Source organism: Quercus robur, chromosome 10 (assembly GCF_932294415.1).
Source record: "Quercus robur chromosome 10, dhQueRobu3.1, whole genome shotgun sequence".
Classification (NCBI taxonomy): Eukaryota; Viridiplantae; Streptophyta; class Magnoliopsida; order Fagales; family Fagaceae; genus Quercus; species Quercus robur.
The window spans coordinates 19,438,481-19,464,010 of record NC_065543.1 but is presented as its reverse complement, the minus strand read 5'-3'; the positions used below and the strand labels follow the sequence as shown (position 1 = coordinate 19,464,010).

The window sequence follows — 25,530 nt, the reverse complement described above, 5'->3', positions numbered from 1 at the left end:
ACCTAGTGTGAAAGGAAAAAGAAAAAAAAAATGATGAAGAAACGCACGCACAGAACCCAGTGAAGAAAGAAAAAAAAAAAAAGATGGTCAAAAGTTGCGGCTAAAGTCTGACAGTGAGTCCCTCCATGTAGTGTTAACTTCTAGCTATGAGTCCCACCATTTTTGAGTTATGAGTTATGGAAATTGGTGAACCAAACACCCCTTAACTTACTCTCCCTTCTTTTACTCTACTCCCCCTCCTTCTCCTAACATCCAATCAGAGCATAAAGTTTGGACGGGTGGAACTTTGGTAGCACAGCCTTCAAAGTGTTCTTCAAAAATGTGGGTAGAGTGACAAAAATTCTTCAATGATTTGGAAGTGAAGATGGATCAAAGACTTGCTTTTAGTCAAGTTTATGTTAGGGAAGTCCTAAACTTAATACTTTTGCGGGGTAGAGTGTCATGATTAACAGAAAGGATCAACAATCACCAATAGCTATTTCTCAACATCTCTCTCAAATGATTTTGTTTGTCCCCTCTTTTGCAAGTGTGGAGGGGCCTCCTCTATTTATAAAGGGAAGGGAGAGGAGCCATAGTGACAAGCTGGGAATGAGGTTTTGATTGTTATAAATTATGATTTTTCCCTTATAGATATGTTGTGAAATGAATGAATATATATATATATATATATATATATATATAATTTGATAATTGAAAATAGGAAAATGTGTCCACAAGTAATTATTATTTTGGGTTGAGAAAATGTCCCAGCTAATCAAACTACAAGGTTTTTGCATGTTCTATAACTTTGGTTACATTAAATTCTGTCCATGTTTGTTGTCTAATTTTTTTTAAAATCGGCCTATACTTTAGCCCATAATGATACTAGTTGGACCTTTTCTTGTCAGGCCATTGGGCCAATTCCTCTATCTCATCTCCCGGCTTGGGTTGTAACTTGTATTTTTATTTTTTATTTTTTTTTGGTTTATGTAATAAAAGTTGATTATTCCCAAAAAAAAAAAAAAAAAAAAAAAAAGGCACCAATTTAACCGAGTCTAGCAACTTCTGGGGGATCCATTCCATGTAGTGTACACATGGTCATCGTTCTCCAAAGAGACGTTGCACCATTTCCAGCCATTCCTTCTAACCTGCCCTAATTGTTCCTTCTAAACCCCATATTACACACATACTCTTTGGAATCTCTAACTCATTCTGTTTGGCAAATTATTTAGAATGTGGAACAGAAGTTGCAATTGGCAAATCATTATTAGGAGATTGGATTTGAAAACTTGTGGGACAAGAATATTTCAAAGATGGATGTCAAATGAGAATTCAAGTAGAAGTAATAAATTTGCAGCGCTTTGGGGAAACGGAGACTACGGGAGACTTGGGCATGGTGGGTTGGAGTCTCAGTGGAGACCTGCCATTTGCTCTGCGTTTCGAGACCAAAGCCTTAGAGCCATCTCTTGTGGCGGTGCTCACACTCTCTTCTTAACAGGTTTCTAACCCATTTCTCTCTCTCAATTGCTTTTTTAATTTACCCATTTTCTAGCTTATATATATATATATATATATATATATATATATGTGTGTGTGTGTTTGAATGTGTTTGTTTATGGTGATTGCGTTTTGCAATTATGTGCATTAGAATGATTAATAGTGAGGATTGTTATATGACATGCTCTGCGACGTGCAACTAATGCGAGTGAAGTTCTCCTAAGTAATAAAGATTAAAATAAAAATAAAAATTATGTATAGCTGATATAGAAGAGGTTTGCTTTAATTTTCAATTTTCCAATAGGATATGGTCAAGAAATTTATTTAAGTTGATGAAAACTCTATTATTATGGATAACTAAGTTGTAACTGGTGGGCGCGATAACATTCAACAATAGTGACTGATGATAAGGTGGTCTTACCTAGGTATGATCATCTTGGGTTTCATACTGAGTATTATTAATGTGCATTACAATGCTGAGTATTTCTGTAGAATTTCTCTCTGTCGTTGGTGCTTGTAGCCTTAAGCCTTGTACTTTATCTGGCATAAACTTTTGATGATTGTAATCCAATACATTGGTGATGGATTGTGAAGAATGTCAGCTGTGTGTGGGAAGAGGCTTACGAATTATTATCCTTCTTTGGCAGAATCTGGGCGCGTTTTTGCCACCGGTCTTAATGATTTTGGACAGCTTGGCATATCAGAGAATAAAAGCTACTCACTTGTATGATGTCTTGACCTTTTTTCCTAGTTGTTTAATGTTTTTTCTTTCCAGCATTTATTAAATGGGCGTAACAATAATTATTATAAACTGTTCTACACTTGTTTCTAATTGTTTGTATTCTTCTTATCAGTTTTTTTTTTTTTTTGATAAGTAAAGGAAATTTTATTCAAATACTTAATAATGAGTCACCCGAGTATATAGGAAGTATACAGTAGGGGGCCAAAATAATCAAATACATAAATTACAAGCATCCATCAAATCATAGACCGAAAAAATAGAATGACTTACTATGATAGACATCTAGTCCGATAGAGTTTTAAAGAAGAAAAGTTTTAAATCAGCTATAATCCTTTCAGAATCTTCAAAACACCAGTTGTTTCTCTACCGCCAAAAAAAAAAAAAGATTTTTTTTAAACTAATTTTTTTTATTTTTTATAAGGTCTTCTTGTTTGGTTCTGTTCTGTACTTATTTATGACATGTAAGCATTAGGTATCTTGTTGTTGATATTGATGAATATCATTAAGGATTTGTTGTTATTAAATGTATAAACACCTTGACTTGGGGCCTAAGAAGGGGTGAATTGTTATTAAAAATCTAGGGTTTATTTTCAAACCCCTAAACTGTAGGGAGATGTAATTTTCCCTGGGAGTAATATGAAAAGCCATTATGGATATGAAGTTTTTGGGCAAACAGGGGTACAATTATTGTAATTCTAACCATAGATGACCTTATAGCATTCTAACTACTAATTAAGCAACTAAAAATAAGCTGTGAATTAGCCTATCACCGTTTTACCATGTTCAAGGGTAAGTAGCATACTAATTTCACATCCCTTTGTGTGTACCAGTATGACCTGCCATCTAACTAACCTAAAATTAGAAGGTGGATGTTATTGCTGCAATTTTAATTTGCTCAAAAGTTGCTTGTTGCACCAGTAAGCTAAGGTTAATTTAACATATTTTCATTCATTTAGCTTAAGTAGAATCTCTCCCTAACCCTGTAGTGCATCTAGTCTGTCTATTTGAATTTGCATGCGTATCTACAAGTGATAAATTTCTGATCTTGTTGTAATAAATAATAATAATAAAATGTTTTAGTGTTTCCTGGCATTGGGTGCTTAGTTATGCAGCCTATAAAGTCTTCTTGATAATAATTTACCTTTCTTTCTTGTTCCAGGGGCCAGTTGAGGTTTCTGGGCTTCAGAAGGAAATTGCACTAATTTCTGCTGGTTATTATCACTCTTGTGCTATTACAGGTATAGGGTTAGGAATATATTCATGCGGAATTTCTTGAATATCCTTTTTTTTTTCCTTTTCTAAATGATGCATTAAAATTGAAACTTCCCGTTGAATTATTTATATATTTTCCAATTTCTACAAAAAGTATATCAATAACAGTAGATGAGTTATCACCGAAGCCAAGATGGGAGGAGTTTTTGGATGACTTTTATGCTTTTGTTTTTTTTTTTTTTGGGGGGGGGGGGGGGGGGGAGATAAATAGAGATTTTATTATGAAGCTCCCTCATGCATAAAAATAACACAAGGTAGCCTAAAAATATATATATCAAAGATTACAAGCAAACGAAAGCGATTCAGTGAAAATTGTAATAGTATCACTATCACTAAGATCTATGATAATTGCCCATTCACAAAGCAGTATAATAAAAGACAGCTTCAGTTGAAACTCCAATACTTTCACATCTTCAACAATGTGATAGTTTTGCTCCCTCCACAACAGACACAACACAAGGGAGCTAAATTCCACGCAGCAGAACTGTACCAAACCAATTTCTCCAACCAGCCAGTAAGTCAGCCACTTTCTTTGGTATCACCCAATAAACTCCAAAACTGCCCAACATAAAAAACATAGGTCCACATTGCATTTGCAAAATTAAAATGAAATAGAAGATGATCCACCATTTTCCCACTCTGCCTACATAAGCAACACAATCTAGTAATATGATTCCTCTTATTCTAAGATTATCATTAGTCAGTAATTTTCCCCATTCTGCTGTCCACATGAAAAAAGCAGCCCTCTTCGAAGCTTTGGCACACCAAATCCCTCTCCATGGAAAACAGATCTCCCATAGGGCATGCAACACCCCACAGTAAGATCTAACATCAAGCACCCCAGTGCCACGCAAGCTCCATCTCATCCTATTAGAACCTGTGTTCCATGGCATTTTGGAATACAGCAATCCAAGAATCCAGATCCCAATCATTAAACAGTCTATTGAACTGAATATTCCAATGCTTCTAACCCCCACTGGACTCACATTCAAAATAAGAGGACACAAATGCATCCGGATCAGCTGCTAACAAGAAGAAATGCACCTTATCTCCAATCCCCACACCAAATCATACATTACTAACGAAATGGTCTCACCTTGCTCAAACCCCTTTACATAAGCTACAACCATGTGTTGCGTGTCAGCTTTGTTATCTAGTGGCCCCCTTCCACCCTATACTTCAATGCAATAACCCATCTCCACATTGCCCAAAATGCCACAACCATTCCCCTAATAGAGCTTTATTGAAAGTTCCCAATTGGTGCACTCCCAAACCCAGGCATGCAATTGAGGAACATACTGTGTTCCAATCCATCAGATGAAACTTAACCACATCCCTCAACCCATTCCATAGAAAGTTCCTTTGCAGCTCCACTAATCTATTGGACTCATGAGACGGAATGGCAAACAAAGACAGTAAATAAGGAGACTCAACAACATACTCTTAATTAGCGTTGTCCTTCATCCTTTGGAAAGATATTATTTTTCCATCCCAACAATTATTGCTCCATCTTGACAATAGGATTCCACATTGCTTTCACCTTGAAAGAAGAACCCAAAGGCGTATCCAAATTATTGACTGGCAAACTCCCAACTTTACAACAAAGGATATCAACCAACACTTCTATACTCCCAACGTCACCTATGAGGACTACTTCACTTGTACCTAGATTAACTTTCAATCCAGTTACTGCCTTATAGCAAGTCAGGAACAATCTTACATAAAGAAGTGGCTCACTCTTTGTGTCACATATTAGAATCGTATCATCAGCTAACAACATATGAGAGATCTTCAACCCATCTACTTAACCATTGCCAACACTAAACCCAGAGATGTAACCCAGGGCTTCTGTCTTATTCAACATCTTACTTAAGACCTCCATCACAAGAATGAATGACAAGGCTGAGAAAGGATCACCTTGCCGTAAGGCCCTTTTGTGCTATTAAAAAAAAACTTGTGGGAAAGCTATTTACTAGGACAGAAAACCAAACTATAGTAATACATGATTCTATCCAGCTCCTCCATTTTACACCAAACCCCATTCTTCCAAACAAGTATGGTAATGCTTCCCCATCCACATGTTCATTAGCCATTTTGATGTCTAAATTACATATCAATCCCGATACCATGCTCATGATCCTACTGTCAAGACAATCATTAGCAATAATTACAGAGTCCAGAGTCTGCCTTCCTCCCATAAAAGTATTCAATGTCTCAGACACTAGCTTCTCCAACACTAATTTCAGCATGTTTGTCAACACTTTAGCTACCAATTTACAAATATTTCCTATGAGGCTAATAGGTCTGAAATCTGGAATATTCAAAAGATTAATCTTTTTAGAGAATGATGCAATGAAAGAAACATTGTGTTTTTTTCAAACCTACAAGAACCATGAAATTCTTTTTAAAAAGGCCATAACATCACCTTGAAGTGCCCCTCAGTAGTTTTGGAAAAATGCCATTGTAAAACCGTTTGGTCCTAGGGCTTTATCACCATTCAGCTACTACAAGGCATGCACTACCTCCTCCCTATCAAATTCCCTCTCCAACTACTTCTTTTCCAACCCCTCAATTGTAGGAAATTCCAAACTATCCGCCGTTGGTCTCCTGGTCTCTGGCTCATTAAATACCCACTGGAAGCCATCCTCCATATTCTTCTGTAAATAAGGTACAGAAAACCTTTCCACTGAAGCCTTGATTTTCTCCCAACACTCCCCTATCTCACATCATCAAAATACGCCACCCACTATACAAAAGGGCTGCCCAAAAGACATCTGATAATATAATGCTTCATTTTATCATTTTTTGTCTCCTGTAAGAATGCTAGGTCCCCCTTCCACTCCTTAAGCACGTTCTTCACCACTGGTCTCTTGTTGGGGTTATTCAAATTCAACCCTTGCACATTCCAGATAATAATACACAGCTTCATAGAGACAACTGTAGCAACCCCCACCTGTCCCTATCCCTACCGCTTGTTCCTTGTAATTCACGGTAAAATAAATGCAAGATTTTTTGTCTACATAAATCTTTTGGGTGTTGGGTTAGCAGTGTACCTATTGGAACTCCTCACCAGATTTCCTCATTTCATTTCTACTGCATCCCCTACTGTAGGTAAACAGTCTTTATACAGGATTTTGCATTTTGTAACTAAACACGTACACATACACATATATATGGGCAAAACTTAGATACAGTACCTTAGGTACCCATTTTAAAATCCAGCCATCTGTCTTATTAAAATAACTTAGCTAATGGTATTAACACCTTCTTACTCTTATCTCAAACTTGAAGATCTCTCCACCACCGGATCTCCATGGCTGCTGTCAAGAGTGACCACAGCAGGCCACTGTTAGCCACTCTCATGGTCTCTTTTGGGTTCACTCTTCTTGCTGAAGTCTAGCCTAGGCCCCCAAGGCTGAAAGCTTGAAACCCATGAGCTTTGCCACCATCAGAAGCACACCAGTGATGTGGTGGCTGCCGATCGTCGTCCTCCTCCTCTTCTCTTTCTTTGTTTGTTCTTTAGTTTTCCTTTAATTTATCTTTTCTCCCCTCCTCATTTGATTTTATGTGGGTTTGGGGATTGGGTTTGTTTTGGTTGTTAGGACATGATGGTTTTGGTTGGATTCCAAACATGGGGTTTTTGGGTATGGTCATTCTTAGATCCATGAGTACATGAAATTGTTCATTGTCTGTCCAAGTTCTCTGCTTCTCTAACTGCCCCTAGCCGCAGACTAGAAGCAACAAACCTTTAGGTGACAACGCAATGCACATAATTAAGCCAGCCTTTTCGTTCTTCTAAAATCTTGATTTCTTTAAAATTTTAGAAGTCTGAGAGATTGAAAAGCTAAAGAGGTTGAGTTTTCTTGTGGGTTCTCTAACATCTTGGGGAAACTGAAAACAAAAGTGAAAAGAAAGAGACAGATAAACAAACTGTGTTAACACTGTTAATTGAGTTATTTAGTGAGACAAGTGGCTAAATTTTAAAAGGGGTACCTACGGTAATGTATCTAAGTTTTGTTCCATATATATATATTTTAAATTGATATATTTTTTAGGGAGTTGGGTTTAATTATTAAGCTCAGGTAAGTTCAAGGTGCAAATATTTCTTTAGTTTGACACATCTGAAACTGATAAATTTTTATTTGATCCATAACTCATAATTTTCATCACAGAATGCATGTAAGCAACTTTTGTGAATTTCGCATTTAATGGCCATGACTATCTGAATCAGTAAAAATATAGAGCTCATGATCTTTTTTCTTTTTGATTCTTTTCTGTCAGTATATCTTGTAAGTGACTGCATTCTTCTTTTCCATGGTGATCTGTTGCGTTTCTTGTAGTGGATGGAGAACTCTACATGTGGGGGAAAAACTCCAATGGGCAACTTGGCCTTGGAAAAAGTAACAACTAAACCTCTTCTTTTCTGGTATAAGTGATATTATTTAATCATGGAACTTGTCATTTTATATGTCATTATTCAGCACTCTTTGCTGCATTAATTGTTTAGGCACACAGAAATTGAGAGGTACATGTTTGAATTAACACATATATTGTACTGATATGCAGGGTCAGCAGAAGTAGTCCCTCTACCAACCAAGGTAGACTGCTTGGATGGAATCACAATTAAAATGGTAGCTCTGGGGTCAGAGCACTCCATGGCTGTTACTGGTATGGGGAAAAAATAAACAATTTTAGAAACCTAGATTCTGTTTTAAGCCCTATTTCTGTTTTTAATGAAAACCGGGGTTGGGATTGCCATTCCCAAAGTTGTTATTCCCAATAAAATGTATTTGTTTTTTTTTTTTTTTTGATAGGTAATAAGACTTTTATTGAAAAAAATTGAACATCATGTTCACGATAGTGAACACTTTGAACAATGAAACAAATACAAGAAGATCAAGAGCTAAAGGAAATAGAAACTATAAAATCAGATATAGCAATACAGTTCGTACACCCCCAAACACGAGCCCAAAGAAATAGAGTACGAAAAATTAAACATTTAGATGTTCCAAAGTTCTCGCCTTGTCTTCAAAAATGCGAGCATTATGTTCCCGCCAAACTAACCACATTAAACATGTCGGGACCATATTCCAAATGGTTGAAAGATGCTTTCCAAACCTGTTTCTCCAAATAAAGAAAAAAGAGTTCACTGACCTTGGCATTACCCATTGAATCCCAAACACTGCAAAAACTTCACACCATAAGGCATGAGAGAACTTACAATGAAGAAGAAGATGGTCCACTGATTCTCCATCGCAGCAACATAAGCAACACCTATTAACCAAACACTGACCTTTCTTAATAAGGTTGTCAATGGTGAGTATCTCATCATTAGCTGCTGTCCACAAGAAGAAAGACACCCATTTAGGCACCTTAGTACGCCATATACACTCCCAAGTCCCAAGGAAAGGCATCAGTGGTAGGACTAGATAATAGCTTATAAAAAGAGCGCACATCAAAAACACCAGATGTAGTCAATCTCCAGACCAGCTGATCATCCCCCTCACCCCTCGGCATAGAGGAATAAATAAACTCAAAGAATGAGTAGGCAATGGTTGCCTACCAATCCTGAGGACCATGACGGAACAATATATTCTAGCTCCTACCTCCTTCTAAATTTGATACAACCAAGTCAGAGACCCATGCGTCTTTAGAAACAGAGCAAGCATACATAGAAGGAAAGAGTTCCTTCAAAGGAGTAGGCCCATACCATGGGTCATGCCAAAAACTAACACAACTACCCTCCCCCACATTATACAGAATCTGGCTAAAGAACTTTTTTGTTCCTTCTCTAAAGAACTTACCCCTCTAGTGCAATAACCTCCTCTTGCCTCCCCATATTTGTCTGCTATAACCTGATGCCATAATCTATGATTTTCTTTCCCAAAACGCCACAACCACTTCCCAAGTAAAGCCTTGTTAGACAGCCCAACCCTCCGGATTCCCAAACCACCACATTCAACTGGCAAGCATACCTTATCCCAAGCAACTAAAGGATACTTAAAAACATCCTTTGAGGCCCCCCAAAGGAAATTCCTCTAAATCCTTTCAATTCTTGTTGCCACATCCTAAGGGATAGTAAACAACAATAAAAAGTAGGTGGGAAGACTCAATAGGGTACTTTTTAACAAACTAAGCCTACCTCCTTTTGACAAATAAAGTCTTTTCCATCCAGCCAGCCGTTTTTCCATCTTTTCTATAATAGGATTCCAAATTAATGAATCCTTATCATTTGCTCCGAGAGGCATGCCCAACTATCTCATAGGTAGAGTGCCCGCCTTGCAGCAAAGGATACGAGCCAAACCATTCAAATTCCCAACATCGCCAATAGGAACAATCTCACTCTTGCCTACATTAACTTTCAAGCCTGTAATAGTTTCAAAGAAGATCAGCACCATCACAACATATAATAACTGTTCCCTAGAAGCATCACAAAACAAAATAGTATCATTAGCAAAAATAAGTGAGAGATATGGATACCCCCATGACAACCTCAAAAAATGTGAAAGTACATTTCTTTCCTTTTTCCATTCTCATATGTAGGTGATCTCAGAAATTAAGATGAGAATTAAAACCCATACCACTGCATTGTTGTCATCACTGTTACTCTTACCAACTCATCACAAATACTGGCATCACCAGTCTCCTCTGCCGCCACAGAAATGTACCCAAGCATTCACATGCCATCTTTGCAGAAGGTTAAAAAAATTAAACGATCCCACAGCAAAGTGTAGATAGGTATTTTATCAAGCAGCATTTTTGCCATTGTTGCGCTGCCAAATGGCTTTTAATGAAGTTGCAGGAGGATTAGATTCTATTTGGAGTTTTTTTAACAACTCTTGGAAAGTATGATTTAATATTCCAGAAAACCCCAAAAAACATGTTTTTAGCTCAGCAAAATCAATCCTTCTTCTTATTTGAAAGAAAATAAAAATGGTTACACAGGTGGATCTGAAATTTACTGGCTGTAGGCTTTGATGGCCAAGAGGTGGTACTTGTGGAAGAGTAGTGTCCTTATTATTTCTGGTTGGTTTTTGTTGGGTCATGGCAGTGATGATGTGTGAGAGTTTGTGGAAATAGGGATGACAATTTTACTCCAACCCGCCCTGCCCCATAAAGATGATGGGGCTGGGAAGGAGTGAAATCTTTGCCCTAACTATCAGCACAGTAATGGGTTCAATGATGGGTGTTGGTCAATGATGGGTGATGTTAATGAATAGAGTGGAAGTGGTGTGAGAGAAGGGTGAAAGGATTTTTCTTTTTTCTTTTCTTCCTGATTTTTTTTCCACTAAAATTTTTTGTTTTATGGGTATGGGAACCAAATTATTTTGGGAGTTTATTAGGGAATGGGAATGGATTTTGTGCATATCCAACATGGGGAGTAGATCTTGTGGGAAAGTGAGATCCCACTTCCCTATTCCCACACCCATTGAACAAATTCAAGCTTATAGTGTGATTTTTTGCTATTTATGGATAAGTTATGCTTGTGTAAATCTTTGTTTCATCTTGGTCCTCATTTATTTTCTCCACCAGATAGCGGTGAGGCTTTAAGTTGGGGGATTGGAGATTCTGGACGACTTGGCCATGACCATGACTCAGGCATTTTAGGGTTCTTCAAAAGCACCAGGTTGAATTTTCATTCATTCATTCTTTCTTTCTTTCTTTCTTTCTTTCTTTCTTCTTGAGCAATACTGTTTCATAAGTACTATGTTATTGAAAAAAGTAAGAAAGAAAGGTACAAGAAGAACTCAAGTAACAGGGAGGTGCTATAGTATATGTCATATGTACTTTTGTTGTTCAATCTGAGTTCTTCGATGATGCTTTGTTTTAATTCATATAAGGATTGATTACATATTTGGTCCTAACCTTTAAGCTGTGTGTCAATTTGGTCCTTAACCTTTTGGTATTGTGTCAAAATGGTCAGTGCTGTTAAGTGATGCATGGAAAATGCTGACGTGGCTAACAACCAAATTAAAATATTATTTTTTATGCCACATGGACTTCCACATAAGCTGCCATATGGCATTAATTAAAAAATAATAATTAATTCATCATTTATCTTTTAATTTCACATAAACTTAAAAAATAGATTTATGCGTCATATCTTTTAATTAATTCATCATTTATCTTTAAAAAAAATTAAAACTCCTTACTCTCCCCTCTCTCTCGCCGTTTCACATTTGTTCTTTCCCCTAGACCTTGCTGCCATTGGAGCCTATTTGTACAAGCAATAGAGACATCTGGAGTTGTATGACCTTGCTGCCATTGGAGCCTATTTGTACAAGCAATAGAGACAGCTGGAGTTGTATGATTACCAAAATTGCCTTTGTCAAGAAAGCCAAAGTGCTCTTGGTTATAATAAACCAAATTTGCTTCAGGCAAAAAAAGAAAGACGATTCAAACCTAAATGAATGAACTAGTGTTCTTGGCAACCCTAACAAAAACCTAGAAAAAAAAAAAAAAAAAAAAAAAAAAAAAAAAGAAAAAAAAAGGGAACTCATGGCAGAATGAAAGAATCAAAATGAGGTCAAAGAGGGCGTTTGGTTGAGCTTGAAGAACTTGAAACGACGCCTTGAGATCTTTATCGGGCTTGGATGGGTCGAGAAATACAGGGGACTTGAAACCCAAACCCTCTTTTGCAGCTTCCTGCTCTCCCACTCTAACTCGCTCTCTCTCATCAATCTACCAAGATTGATGCTCTAAGACTCTATTTGTCTTCTATCTGGTGCCTAAGGGGAAGCTAAAGAGGGTGAAGAGGGTCTGTTTCAATTGAATGAAGCCCTTTGCATTTGTTGGTATTGTTCATTTGTGCAATCTGTATAGGTTGGTATGACTTGATTTGTATTTTGGGTTGTTTTTCAAAATGGGTTTATATTATGGGTTTGGATGTTTTAGTCATGGATATTGAGAGAGAGAGAGAGAGAGAGAGAGAGAGACAACACAGATATAATTAGAGTGAATTAGAAAATGTTGATTTTTTAATTAATGCCATGTGGCAGCTTATGTGGAAGTCCATGTGGCATAAAAAATAATATTTTAATTTAGTTGTTAGTTACGTTAGCATTTTTCATCCATCACTTAATAGTAGAGGCCATTTTGACACAATACCAAAAGATTAGGGACCAAATATGTAATTTAGCCTTAATATAATAACTAATACTCAAGTAATTGTGAGTGTTCAAAAGGTCCTAAAAGTATGAAAGATATAAAATATCACTTCCTTCACCTCTCCTTAGATAGAGAGTGCTATTAACTTCTAAATTCCTGATGGAATCATCTCTTTTATGGGACATGAGCATATGAAAGAGCTTTGTCCTTCTCTGCTTGCTTCAGCTAAATGGTCCCTGTATCTATCTTCAATTCTCCTCTTTTAAAGATAAATGCTACAATTCATACTTAAAGTTTTTAAATTGATAAATTATCTCATGTACTAAAAGTTTAAGCTGGGTGAATTTAATCATTTAACCATTATTATTCTAACACTCCCCTTCCACATCTGGGCTTGAACTCCCCCTCAATAAGTGAGTCCTAACACATGGAATTTTTAACTTTAAATGGGAGGTGGGGAAAAGATAAGGTCAAACTCAAGATCACTGATTGGATATCATGATAAAATACTTTGTTGTCCCAAAAGCTTAATTGGCACCTCTTCTCCTTTTAAATGCTAGGTGGAGGGTTCAGTCATGGGTTTTTGTGTAACCGACTGCTACTAATTCTTAGACTAAAAGGAATTTGTGAATTTAATCACTCAACGATTATTATTCTAACATAAATGTTCTCCTTGGGATGTACCTTAAGCACCATCCTACAGAACCAGCTCCCAAATCTTATAAATACCCTACCCTTATAACCAGCAAGTCCTCTGAGACCTCATTGTCATTGTCACTTTTTTTAAACCATCTTTCAAGGGTTTAAATTTCCTAGCTATCACCAAACTGGTTGTGAAGCCTCGCAACAAGTAGCTAGTCCACCACTCCTGCACAGAAAGCCTGTCTCCTTAAGCCGCTATCTGATGAACATGTTAGTCTCACATGGATACAGCTCCTTTGAGGAAGTTTCTATGGTTATCTGGCTATACTTTTCCTTTCCTTTTTAGTTATTAACATATCTGTTTTTGTGCAGTGAATACACACCGCGGCTTATTAAGAATCTTGAAGGGATCAAGGTATTACTTGTTCAATTGGTGATTGATCGTTCATATCCTAGTTTTCCATTAATAATTGTGGTTTTTGAGCTTCATTATTGATGCATACACAGGTTAAAAATGCAGCTGCTGGGTTGCTGCATTCGGCTTGCATTGATGGTATCTTTTTAAACTTCATTATCATTCATTGCTCTCTGTGGCAAAGCTTTGGCTTCCTTTAAAATCTCTCTCCTCTCTCTCTAAGTTCCTTTAAATCTCTTGTTATATATTTTTCTGAATTTTGCAGAAAATGGCTCTGTCTTTGTATTTGGTGAAAGCGCAGTAGATAAAGTGGTAAATCTTGGAGTCATATTTTAAATTGATCTTTATACTCATAGTTTCTTGACCTCTTTGGTCACTTTATAATCCTATTCTTACCATGTCTTAACAAAAATTAATTCAGGGCTTTGGGAAGGTGAATAATGCAACAGCACAGTTCATGATTAGCGAACTTCCATATTCAGAAGAAGTTGCATGTGGTGGCTATCACACATGTGTTCTAACAAGTAATTCATTATCTTCTCTTTCACACACACACACACACACATATATATATATAATTACTTATTTTATTTCCTGATCATGAGCTAGGAAGAACAGAACTTATGAAGTAAGGAAAACTTGGTGATTTTGCTTTCTTGTCTACCTGACAATGATCAATTTGTTCCCTTTGAACAGTGTCTTATCTAGCAACCATTCATAAGCCAGGTTGCCTCTCTTTTGATAGGACTTTATTTGCATAATCACAACCATCCTATCCAAATGCCTAAGAAAGATTTCTCCCACTGAATGTTCTTGAGGGAACTGTATCAGCCTTAAAAGAGATCTGGCTTGACTGAGAATTACTCAAATCCACAGATCAATTCAAGAAAAATTAACAAACTAATAGTAAAAAAGGACATGTTTAAATAGGTGATAGGGAGTATGATTTTGTATAGAATAGAGTGGCAGAGAAGAGTAGACGTGGCCCTTTCATAGATTTTGCTAACATTTTATTATGGCCATTGATTGTCATAACAAAAAAAAAATGGAGAAAATGGGTTGCCTTGCCTCAAATCTCTAGAACTACTAAAGAAGTCACTAGGACTGGTATCTTTTTTTTTTTTTGAGAAGAGACTAGGACTGGTATCTGATTCAATCAAATAGAAAATCTGACTGTGAAATTACTATAGTGTCTTCAGTGATCCCTAAAACGAAAATGCCACATCATATATATATATATATATATATATCAGTGTGTGTTTGTGTGTGAAAATTCATTCCACCCGACTGGTTTAACCGCAAATCAGCAGCTAAGCTGGTTCTTTACCCTTAAAAAACAAGTAAAAATAAGCTTAGGAACCATCCAGTCCACAATTTCAAGAATCACCTTCCATTTCAAAAAAATGTCATTTCACCCTCCATCACTTGTTCACCACAGCCCAACCTGTGGATCTCGCTAAAGCTTCTCCTGTCCAATTTCCTCTATAGCCCCATGTAGTCAGTCTCATTTGATGTGGACTGTTGGCAATCTCATTCAGCATGAGAGCATTGATCTTATTTGCTTCATTTGTCACTGATCGAAATGAGATTTGAAGGGATGTTCCATGATTCAGCCTCAAAACCTTGAACTTCTCTATTTTCCAGTTCTTTAAATGGTCCTTTTTTTAACACTGCCCAATCCAGAATCTTTTTACCTTCTATGAAAGTATTATGTTTGCTAAAGAAGACCTTCTTGTACTTTCCTTAATCTGTTAGCCAGCTCTTTTGCAAGCAATTTTTACATATTGCTCATCAAACTATAGACCTGATTGGATATCTAGCTCACCCACTTTCTTTGGAAATAGTATGATGAAATAAGCATTCAGGCTTTTCTCAAAGCAGTTAGAATCCATATCAAATCCTCCTTCAGCACAAACTAGCATGACTGAGAAACTGCAAAGGGGAACCCATTTTGCCAGGTACTTAAATCTCCATTTATACTCTTTTGTTCTGCAAACAACTCTTCCTCTTCATATGGCCCTTCTAACCATCCTGCCTCTTCATTGTCAATGGACATTAGCTATAACCATCCATGTAAGGTCTTCTCCCTACAGATTATAGATAATAATTGTTGTAGATTTGAATTACAACTCCATTCCCTATCATTTGATGATAATCAAATACAAAAGTCATGAGCTTTGTATGTGAACAGTTCTTAACTAGGAAGCATGTGTACGGGTACAAGTACAACTTGGTGACAGCTAATTTTTGAAAAATTATCCCCTATTAGCCCTTACCTAGGAAGCGTGGGTACGGGTATAGCACCCCAAATGAAGTGTCCGTGCTTCCTCACTTCAAAACAAGATTTCATTGAGAAAAAAAAAAAAAAAAAAAAAAAAAAAGCTTTCTATGTGTGTGTGTGTGCATATATATGTAGTCATGTGTCATGTTTCAACAGAGAATTTTCTTTACTGTTTCCTTTGAATGGATCCGTGCTCTATTTTCTGTCATTTTTTTTTTTTTTGAGTAAATAAAATACACTAACCTCCCTTGAGATTTTCCTAAATGACACTCCTCCCAAACACTTCATGAAATGACACTGCCCCCCTTGAGGTTTGTATAAATGCAACAGCCAGATTTTCAATAATAGAATAGTCCATTTTGAAATATATTATATGAATTTAGACATACCTCAAGAGGGAAGTTATTCATCCACAAACCTGAGGAGAGTGTCATTCTGTACATATTTGGGGCAAGAATTTTTTTTAAAATGGAATATTCCATTAGTGAAATCACAGTTTGAGAGGGCATGGACTTAACTATTGCATTTATATAAACCTCGAGGGAGGAGTGTAGTTTATACAAACGTTGGGGGAGAGTGTTTTTGATAAACCTCAAGGGAGGGTGGCGAAATTTACCCTTTTTCTTTTTGATTCATCATTAGTTCTAGATTCTTAACTTCTCTCTCTCTCTCTCTCTCTCTTTATATATATATATTTATATATATATATTATACAATTACTTATATAAAATTTAATCTTTTTTTTTCTTTGTTCGTTTCACCATTTTATATAGGGAGTGGAGAATTGTACACTTGGGGCTCAAATGAGAACGGTTGTCTTGGAATCGGGTTTTTCTCCACTTAAAGACTTCATTTTTAATCTCAAACTTTGGACATTTAGTTACCATATGGTTATATAATTTTGCTTGAAGAATACTGATATATCCATTGATTAATTGTAGTTCTACTGATGTATTTGATCTACCCGAAAGAGTTCAAGGTCCTTTCTTGAAATCTCCTGTTACCAAGGTTTGGTTTACTGTTTTTTTCTAATAGTATCTTCTTATGTGTACATTAAATTACATATTTTTGTAAGGAAACAACTTAGAGGAATTTTTTTTTTTTTGATAAGTAATGAAATTTTTTATTAAACTAACAAAAAAAGTGTCACCCAGGTATATAGAAAGTATAAACTAGGGACAAGTATAGTCAAACACACAAATTACAAGCATCCATCAAAGCATGAACCTAAAATATTGAATGATTGCCTACTACTGACAACCAATCCAAGAAAGTTTTGAAGAAGAAAAGTTCTAGGTTTGGAATTGTCCTTTTAGAATCCTCAAGATCTGGTTATTTCTCTCCCATCAAATGCACCACATCAAACAATGAGGGACAGCCACAACTTGGAGGAAAATTTTATAAGGACTTGTAATATCATAGTATTGGTAGAAAGTGAGTCACATTTTTGTTTTGATATTATACAAACCTCCATAAAATAAAGTCTAAGCGTATTTTATCAATTCCTTTCCAGACCGTACTTTGTGTATAGTATATCCTATCCCTATACAATTTTTAAATTGGATTGATTATTGATTACTAAAGTAAGTTTGTTTGACAAAATTAATACTTCTTAATGAAATTAAGAATTATTGTTCATATCAAATTAAAATAAGTGTAATTATTATTACTGATCAGTAAATATACGTGGATAAAATTACCTAAAAAAGGCGTTTTTGCTGATCACTCTTTGAATTTTCAAGTTATAAAGAGCATAAGACAGTAATAGAAAGAGAACTTTAAAGGCAGTGAACATAAGCACCCAACCCCGACTGATGGTAGAAAAATTTATTGCTCAAATTCTTACATCAGTTTTATATTTGATATCTCATATCTTTGCCAAATATGTGTATACAGGTTTCCTGTGGTTGGAAGCATACAGCAGCTATTTCTGGTAAGAACCTTTTCAAAACTAAAGCCAAGTTGGCGTTTGTAGTTTCATCTATAGCATTTTTCTAAAATTATCAACATATGGATGTTAATTTTTACATTCTTATAAAATTGAATTTTCAAATAAGTTCTAGCTTTATTTTAGTTTTGGAATTTTTTCAAAAAAATGTTTACATTCCCTCAATTTATTGAAACAGCTGATAAGCAATGTTTTGCTGAAAGGCTTGCTGCTCTTCATCTGTGGATGTCATCCTTTTCTGTCATAATTGATGACACAGGAGAATTAATACAATCATTTGGAAATTCTAAATATGAAATATTTCAATTGGAAACCAAGCAACTAGCTTTCTCCTATCTGACTATATTCTTGAATATCATTGAAAACTCCCTAATAAACGTCTGAGTGGTAACAACTTAAGTTTGCAAATAAGTCAGTCAGCTAGTTTTCTTCTCTATTGAAGCAAAACAGAATCCAATCAGAGTTTGTCACTAATCTCATGCCCGTTGACTTCTAAGATTGGCTACTACGATATACAAAGTTGGCTAGTTAGGTATTGAACTTTGTGGTTGGAATCTTGAAATCTATACCTGTTCATAAAAATTATGAGCACACCAAATAGTTGAGGGATTTAAAATTCCAAATAGATACAAATAAAGGGCTAGTTTTTTGTTTTAAAAGTTTGTTATACATTTAGCGAAAAATTGGGAAGAGTAAAGGGAGAAATATCTCTTGGAGGTTCTTTAGCTAGGAATAATTCTATACATATCATGCTATTAGAATCAAGAGATTCTTTCTTATCTTATTTTCCAAGTATTTACCACCTTGTTAGCCTCTTTACCTAGTGTCATGATAGATGTCTCTTTTTACCTTTTTCTAAACTATCTTAATATCCCTGAGCAAGTAAACCAATTTCAAAGTGAATAAATTTCTTTGTTATCAGTAGTCATTAAAATCAGGATATGTGTTAGGGTCATCATGTGAATTGTATTTTATACACATCATCTTTGAAATTATATATTTTTTGGAATAATTTGCCAACCAAATTGTACAAGACTGGACTTGCTTTTTTTTTTGTTATTAGATCACAAACTCCTCTTGCGTTTATCTGGTCTTGAATTAAATTCCTTGTGTACATGCATGCTAATCAACAATATAGGTTCCCCCTTTTAAGATAATGCAGCAGTAAATTCTTCATGATACTGATGCTTTCTTTTCCTAGATCTGGTTGAGTTGAAGGTTTGCAAGTTCCTCATCATTCATTTCTAGGTTGCTTGGCCTCAGAACATAAGAAAGAATGACCATGCTTACATCTTAGTGCACACTATGCCAGGAATTTACATCCTAGCTTTCGAGCATAGAATGCTTCTGATCGGGCATAGCAATGGCCATTTTGGCCCAGTTATAGGGCCTGCCACTCCCTGCCCTGTTGAAGGTTTAGGGTGGGGGCAGATTTCTATTTTTCACTCATAGCAGGTTTAGGGCAGGGTGGGTATTGGCTCCTCCAACTCACAATTGACCTGGGTATTTTAGAACATAATGGAATTTATTTGCCCTAGCAGCAGTCAAAGCCCTCCTCCCTCTCTCTCTCTCTCTCTCTCTCTCTCTCTCCACTCAACCCAAAGAGCAGTAAGGCAAGGCAGTATTCGGCCCCTCTCACCTCTCACCAAGGCAGCCTACTTGTGCAGGAGCCCACCTGACACTGTTCATACCAAGCCACTCACCAGTTACATTTTCATTTATAGAAATGGTTTTTGTCTCATGTCCATATAGGCATTGTTATTTCCTTTGTTTTTTCCTTTGAATTTCTTTTGATTTTTATTAACCTAGAGAAAGCATATGATAGAGTACCTAGAAGGGTTATGTGGTGCGTAAAGAGAAGAAAAAAAATCCCTCTAAAGTATATTAAGGTGATTAAAGATAAGTATGATAGAGCTGTAATTAGTGTGGTAACAAGCAGAGGCATCGCAAGTGAGCTTCCTATCACAATAACTCCCCCCATTTATGATGGTTTATCATTCCTATGACCATGACACAGAGCGGAGCAAGAAGAGTATTTCTAAAATTCACAAGAGATATACATCAATAATTATTGTTACTCATTTCATTATTGACATTGAACATGAAAGCAGCACAAACTTGGAAGATTGGTTTTAGTCATATCAAGATGCTTTGTTTGGTAAACAATTCTACTTCAAATATAGAACATCCTGACAGTAACATGCAATGCAGCTCAAAGGTTGATATCATAGTTTATACACTTCAGTTCATCAGTTCAAGTTCCTGTGAATATGGAAAGTGACATTTTCTCAATATGATTAAGGCCTGATCAGTCTAGCAAACAGTTGATCTAGTGGCTTTATAACAACTGTGAGTCTGTGACTCGAGCAGGTCCAATTCAGATTGTTACCAAAACTGGTCTAATAAGGGGTAGGCAGAACTAGGGCCAATTGATAGTTCAGACAGTCCACTAGCCGGTCTGGCCCAGGTTTTGAAACACAGCTATAATATCCTAGAAGAATTTTTATCCCTCGTGCTAAGAAGCACACATACTGAAAATCATAAAGGCAATGATATGGTGCTTCAACTATTTTCTGAACATTATAATGTAAATATTATTCATTGTGCTCACCCATTTTATGGTGCTTTTTGAACATGCTTGAGAAAGCACCACCCCTTTTTATTTACAGCCTTTCCATATGACATTTTCACTTGTCCTCTCTGAACATGCTTGTAGGGACAAAAATACTTTGTCTACAAGATTTGATGGGACATTGCAATGTATTTTAGTTGACATATTGTCCATTTCCTCAAATGCATGAGATCTCATTATGGCTAAACGTTCCATTTTTTAAATTTATTTTAGTGTTTGAAAAAACTTTGAATCAATGCAGGATGTATATTTTCTGACAAAATTTATTATTTTCATCCAGAAGGAAATATTTTCACATGGGGTTGGGGTGGTTCACATGGAACGTTTTCTGAAGATGGACATTCTTCTGGTGGACAATTGGTTTGCTTCCAACTCTCTTGAATAATTTTCATCTGCATTGTCTCAGTAATTGACATGCAACATAAGAAACCGTAGTTATATCAATAATCATGATCATTATCATGGCTGTTGGATAATTTGAATATTCAAATAGTCCGTGAATATTAACGTTTCAATTGTATTGTGTGTAGGCTCTATTAATGGCCATACTTTATTCCTATAGGGCAATGATAATACATTGTAGCACATTGTTATTTAAATTTGGCACTATCTTCAGGCATTATCCTATTAACTATGGTGCTTACCCTCTATCATTTCTGGTGCTTTAATATATTGTGTTGCAGTGATCTTGAGCTGTTATCATTTATATGTGATGGCTGTCACACCAATGCAGTTTATTCCTTAGCTCTATTCTTTTCTTGTTCTTCATAGTCTTAAATCTCATTGTAGTTGAGATATTACAATGATATGTTTCTTTGTGTAGGGTCATGGAAGTGATGTCGACTACATTAAACCTACAATGGTTATGTTTGAAGGGAATGTGAAAGCATTACAAATTTCGTGCGGGTTTAATCACACAGGTGCTATTCTTGAATGCACCTAAGCTTTGGCCTCCTTAATTTCAGCTATTCATTGCACAGAAGCGGTTCAGACTTTTGCTATTGCCAATCACATTCATTCATTCATTGTGTCACATCATCTTTGTCATTCATCGCCAAATTAGTGACTATACATGTTTATACCCATCCTAAGGAATCTAGAATGGTGCATCATTCTTGATCGAGGGCTATGTAATATACAAGATACCAGAATAATTTTCACAAATCCAGTATATACAAGTACATACGACAAAGGTCTCAACCAATACAAAGCATGTAGTGTCATTGATGTCAGAATAACAGAATTTAATGTATCCAAAAAATAATTATTCACTACTGTGAGTACTTTATGCAATCATTTGACAATGTAATTTTTGTACGAGAATTTGCCATATACAATTATTTAAGAGAAAATATGTGTATATGATGCTTTGACAATTAAGGATTCACAGCTATGACTTGAAAGATGCCAAGATTTCAAGTAATTGACTCAATTTGGAATTTTCTTGGTTATCTTGAAAGATGCTATGAATAGGAAGTTTCTGATTCAAATTATTTTACCTCGTCTTGCAAAGTCTATCCACATTTATATATTGTTTCTAGCTTCCTGACCGAAAAGGTAGTTCCTTCTTTTGTAATAGTATCTTGTATTAAATTTTACACATTAGAGTATTAATTAAAAAAAAAAATTAAAAAGGGAAATTTTGGGAGATTGTGGCGTAGGCATAGGCATAGGCATTGGAATTTGCCTATAGCACTTCTTCCCATTCTATATGTTTCATCATGTGCTTCAATTGATTTCTTAAGTAAGAATTATTGGTATTTGGCTTATTTTCAGTACTTTTTTATCAGGAATTTCATTTTGTTTTAATAAAAAAACTGTCACATACCCACTTTCTAAATAAAATATAAAGATTAAAAACCACAACCACTTATCCATGTATATTTAAAACAATGGGAGATATTCAATTAAAAAAATATTGGAGATAAACCAAATTTGAATTATTGTTCTTATAGAATTTAATGCTTTTCCTCTTGTGGCTTGCCACATGTCAATCATTGAAGGATGGCATAATCGGACTTGGTTTTCTTTTTTGGGAGGCGAGCTTGGAATTAGCAAACCACTACATTTTTAAACCTAGAACAAAAAGTGAAGCCCAAACTGCAAGAAAATACAGACAATAAAGGAATACCGATTTATTTTTAGTGGTAAATGCGAGTGTGATGAAAGGGAGAGAGTATGACTAGTGTTGTACAAGAATGAGTTGATCAAATCCTCTTGCTTTAATTGGGGGAAAACTGGAGGGAAGAAGTGTAAGGAGACATGCTTACTCTTTTCAAGTACAACCATTGATTTGAGGATTTTGACCCATTGAAACTTCTGTATGGAGACATGCTCTTCTAGAAGTTTACATGGTCACTTATGAAATGTCAAGCTCATGCATGTAGGATGTAGCACTTTCATGAAGTGCTGAAGAACTATTGACTCAATACTTTTCATCCTCCTAGCCACACGACTCAATCTTACCCCATGAAAACTCATAGGTTTGGATCATGAATATGAGCTTCAAGTGACAACCCAACTTGATCTGTCATGGGTGGCGTGATTTCAATAAGAAATCTACTGATTTAAGGTGTTTCAACTATGGAGTTCCAATAATCTACTTATTACCCTCATAATCAGTCTCTTTTTGGTCATGATCCTATTTCTATCCCTGATTTAGCTGATGACTAATCCTATCGGCATAAGCTAACAAAATTGCTAAAACCATTACTAATGAAAGACCTGTTAGAAGAACTATTTTTTGCTATTTTTGACTACTTTTGATAGCTGTGAAATGAATAGTAAAAGTTTGGTTGATTTGAAATGAACTTTCCTGATTTTTTCACTATGCAAATAATGTCAATTTGTTTTTCTACTTTTGACACTACTTTTAAAGGACAAATGAAAAGTAAAAACTGATTCTTGCTACTAAATAAACATTAATGGTTCTTACTGCTCTCCACGAGGGTTGATTCTCACTGCTCCCCACTATACAAATAGTGTTTATTTTGCCTATAAAAGGCTTGCTACTCTCCATTTGTAGGACAGAATTCGAACTTAGAATTCAGTTTTAGTCCTACTTAGCTTTCATATTTCTCATTTTCTTCCCCAATTACATAGCCTTTGTAACCTTGCTATTATTCTACTTGGAAAACTATACTTTAAGCTTATTTACTTTGGGTCCGGTTAATCATCTATTTTTGGAAACATTTTCTCGAAAATTGAAAAAACTGTCAATACTTTTTCAATTTCTAAGAGATTTTTTTTCCAAAAATGATATAAGGGCACACATTAGCAAAATTCATTTACTTTAAGCTTTTATTGTAATCTTTTGTTAAAGCATCTATTGTTATTTACTTTAAGCCTATTTAATTTAAGTAAATTTTTATGGTTAATCTTTACTTCCGCCTATATATATATATATATATAGAGAGAGAGAGAGAGAGAGAGAGAGAGAGATGGGCTAGGAGCCCATGTCATGTGGAAAGATTTGTAGATCACAAGGCCTAGTTTGTAAAGTGAAAGGAATGATGGGTCATAAGTCCATTTCAAAATGTAAGAGATGACAAAAGTCGTGAGTCGTGACCCTGATCTATGAAGAATAGAGAGATTTCAAGTCACAAAACCCACATGGTAAAGTATCCATGAGTAGTAAAGGCCATCGTTTTAAAATAATAATAATAATAATAATTTATTATTAGATATTAATATTAGGCGCCATGAGAGACCCATTGCATAAAGATTTTGGGCAAAGAAAAAGAAAGAGAACCCGTGTGGCAATGTAACATCCCATATGTTTTAATAATATTAATTTATTATTAGATATTAAAAGAAAATTTAAGATTATATTCGCCTTTAACCTTAGGTTGTGCTTGGGCAAAACGGTTTTTTTTCCCCTTCTTTCTAAAAAGTAATTTAAGTGAGGAAACTTTAGTAAATAGTTTTTAAATCCCAGCCTCTATTTATTTATTTTGGTTTTGGCTTATTTCTAGTATTTTTTTAATATGAATCTCCTTTTGTTTTAATGAGAAATTGTCACATCACCTACTAACTAAATAAAAAGTGAAAATTTAAACTCACTGTCACTTGTCATTGTGTATTTAAAACAAAAGAAGACCTCCAGTTAAAAAAGTACTAGAAGTAAGCCAAACCATTTATTTCTTCTCCTTTCACATTGTGCAAGCACTAGTTGCTAACTCTCTCCGTTGTTAATTCAACACTCTCTCTCTCACTCACAAAAACAATCACATAGAGGAGTGAGAGTGCCAGTCACTTCCAATGCTGAAACTAGGATTTTGGTTTAGGAAGGTAAGATTTGAAAACAAAATTAATTCCAAAAATGTTTATATAAGGAATTTTTTTTTATATTATTAAACAAGGTATATAATTAACATAAAACTATGATCTAAATGTAAGTTAATTTTTTTTGGGGGGGGGGGGGGGGTGCTTAGTTAATTTGAATTTTTTTTTTAGCCTAGTATTAAAGCAAGTATCATCATTGTTATATAAAGCTACTTCATAATTTAAGCTAATTATAAATATATATTTCAAACAAATATAAAACTAAATAAAAATAATCAATTTTTAAATATAAGATATTCAAAAAAATCATTTGAATTCTAAAATGTACAATGGAAAAATAAATTAATTTAGAAGAATTGACAATATCAAAAATTTAAATGATTTATGTATGCATTAATTTTTTTTAAAGATGTTTGTAGGGTCCTTGGGCCTAGAAGTGCATTATTTATTCATATGTTGGGTCTGTGGCCCAAGCCGAGAACAAAGATCTGCCCGAGGATGAGATGTCTTCGTAAGAGGAGATTGCGCTGATGAATAAAAGGTGAGGTTTGGTCCTAAAGGCTCTAGAAAGTGTGCCGAGGATGAAAACTTCCTCGGCCGAACTAGGCCGAGGTCCTGGAAAATGAATTGACAGCAAAGATGACAATTCCTGAAATTCATTTGGGGTGGACAAACACTGCAGAGATATAAGATAAGGATGAGCTCCAAAATATCTGGAAAGAAAGTTGTT

General features: G+C 35.4%; 1 protein-coding gene across 1 annotated transcript; it reads left to right on the top strand.

The window, feature by feature from the left end:
• The first annotated feature begins 1,015 nt into the window (after positions 1–1,015).
• Positions 1,016–22,006, top strand: LOC126701404 (ultraviolet-B receptor UVR8). The gene is made up of 15 exons (XM_050399483.1): positions 1,016–1,477; positions 2,124–2,200; positions 3,378–3,456; positions 7,831–7,890; positions 8,057–8,158; positions 11,024–11,117; positions 13,613–13,655; positions 13,748–13,793; positions 13,921–13,967; positions 14,077–14,179; positions 16,710–16,764; positions 16,878–16,944; positions 17,833–17,869; positions 20,797–20,876; positions 21,340–22,006. The coding sequence occupies exons 1-15, from the start codon at positions 1,213–1,215 to the stop codon at positions 21,457–21,459; spliced, it is 1,275 nt and encodes a 424-aa protein (XP_050255440.1). The 5' UTR covers positions 1,016–1,212; the 3' UTR covers positions 21,460–22,006.
• The last annotated feature ends 3,524 nt before the right edge of the window (positions 22,007–25,530 follow it).

Coding starts and splice junctions, on each gene's coding strand:
- LOC126701404 (XM_050399483.1), top strand. CDS start 1,213: ATGTGGAACAGAAGTTGCAATTGGCAAATCATTATTAGGAGATTGGAT. Junction 8,159..11,023: donor GCACTCCATGGCTGTTACTG/GTATGGGGAAAA, acceptor TTTCTCCACCAG/ATAGCGGTGAGGCTTTAAGT. Junction 16,945..17,832: donor TGAAATCTCCTGTTACCAAG/GTTTGGTTTACT, acceptor ATGTGTATACAG/GTTTCCTGTGGTTGGAAGCA.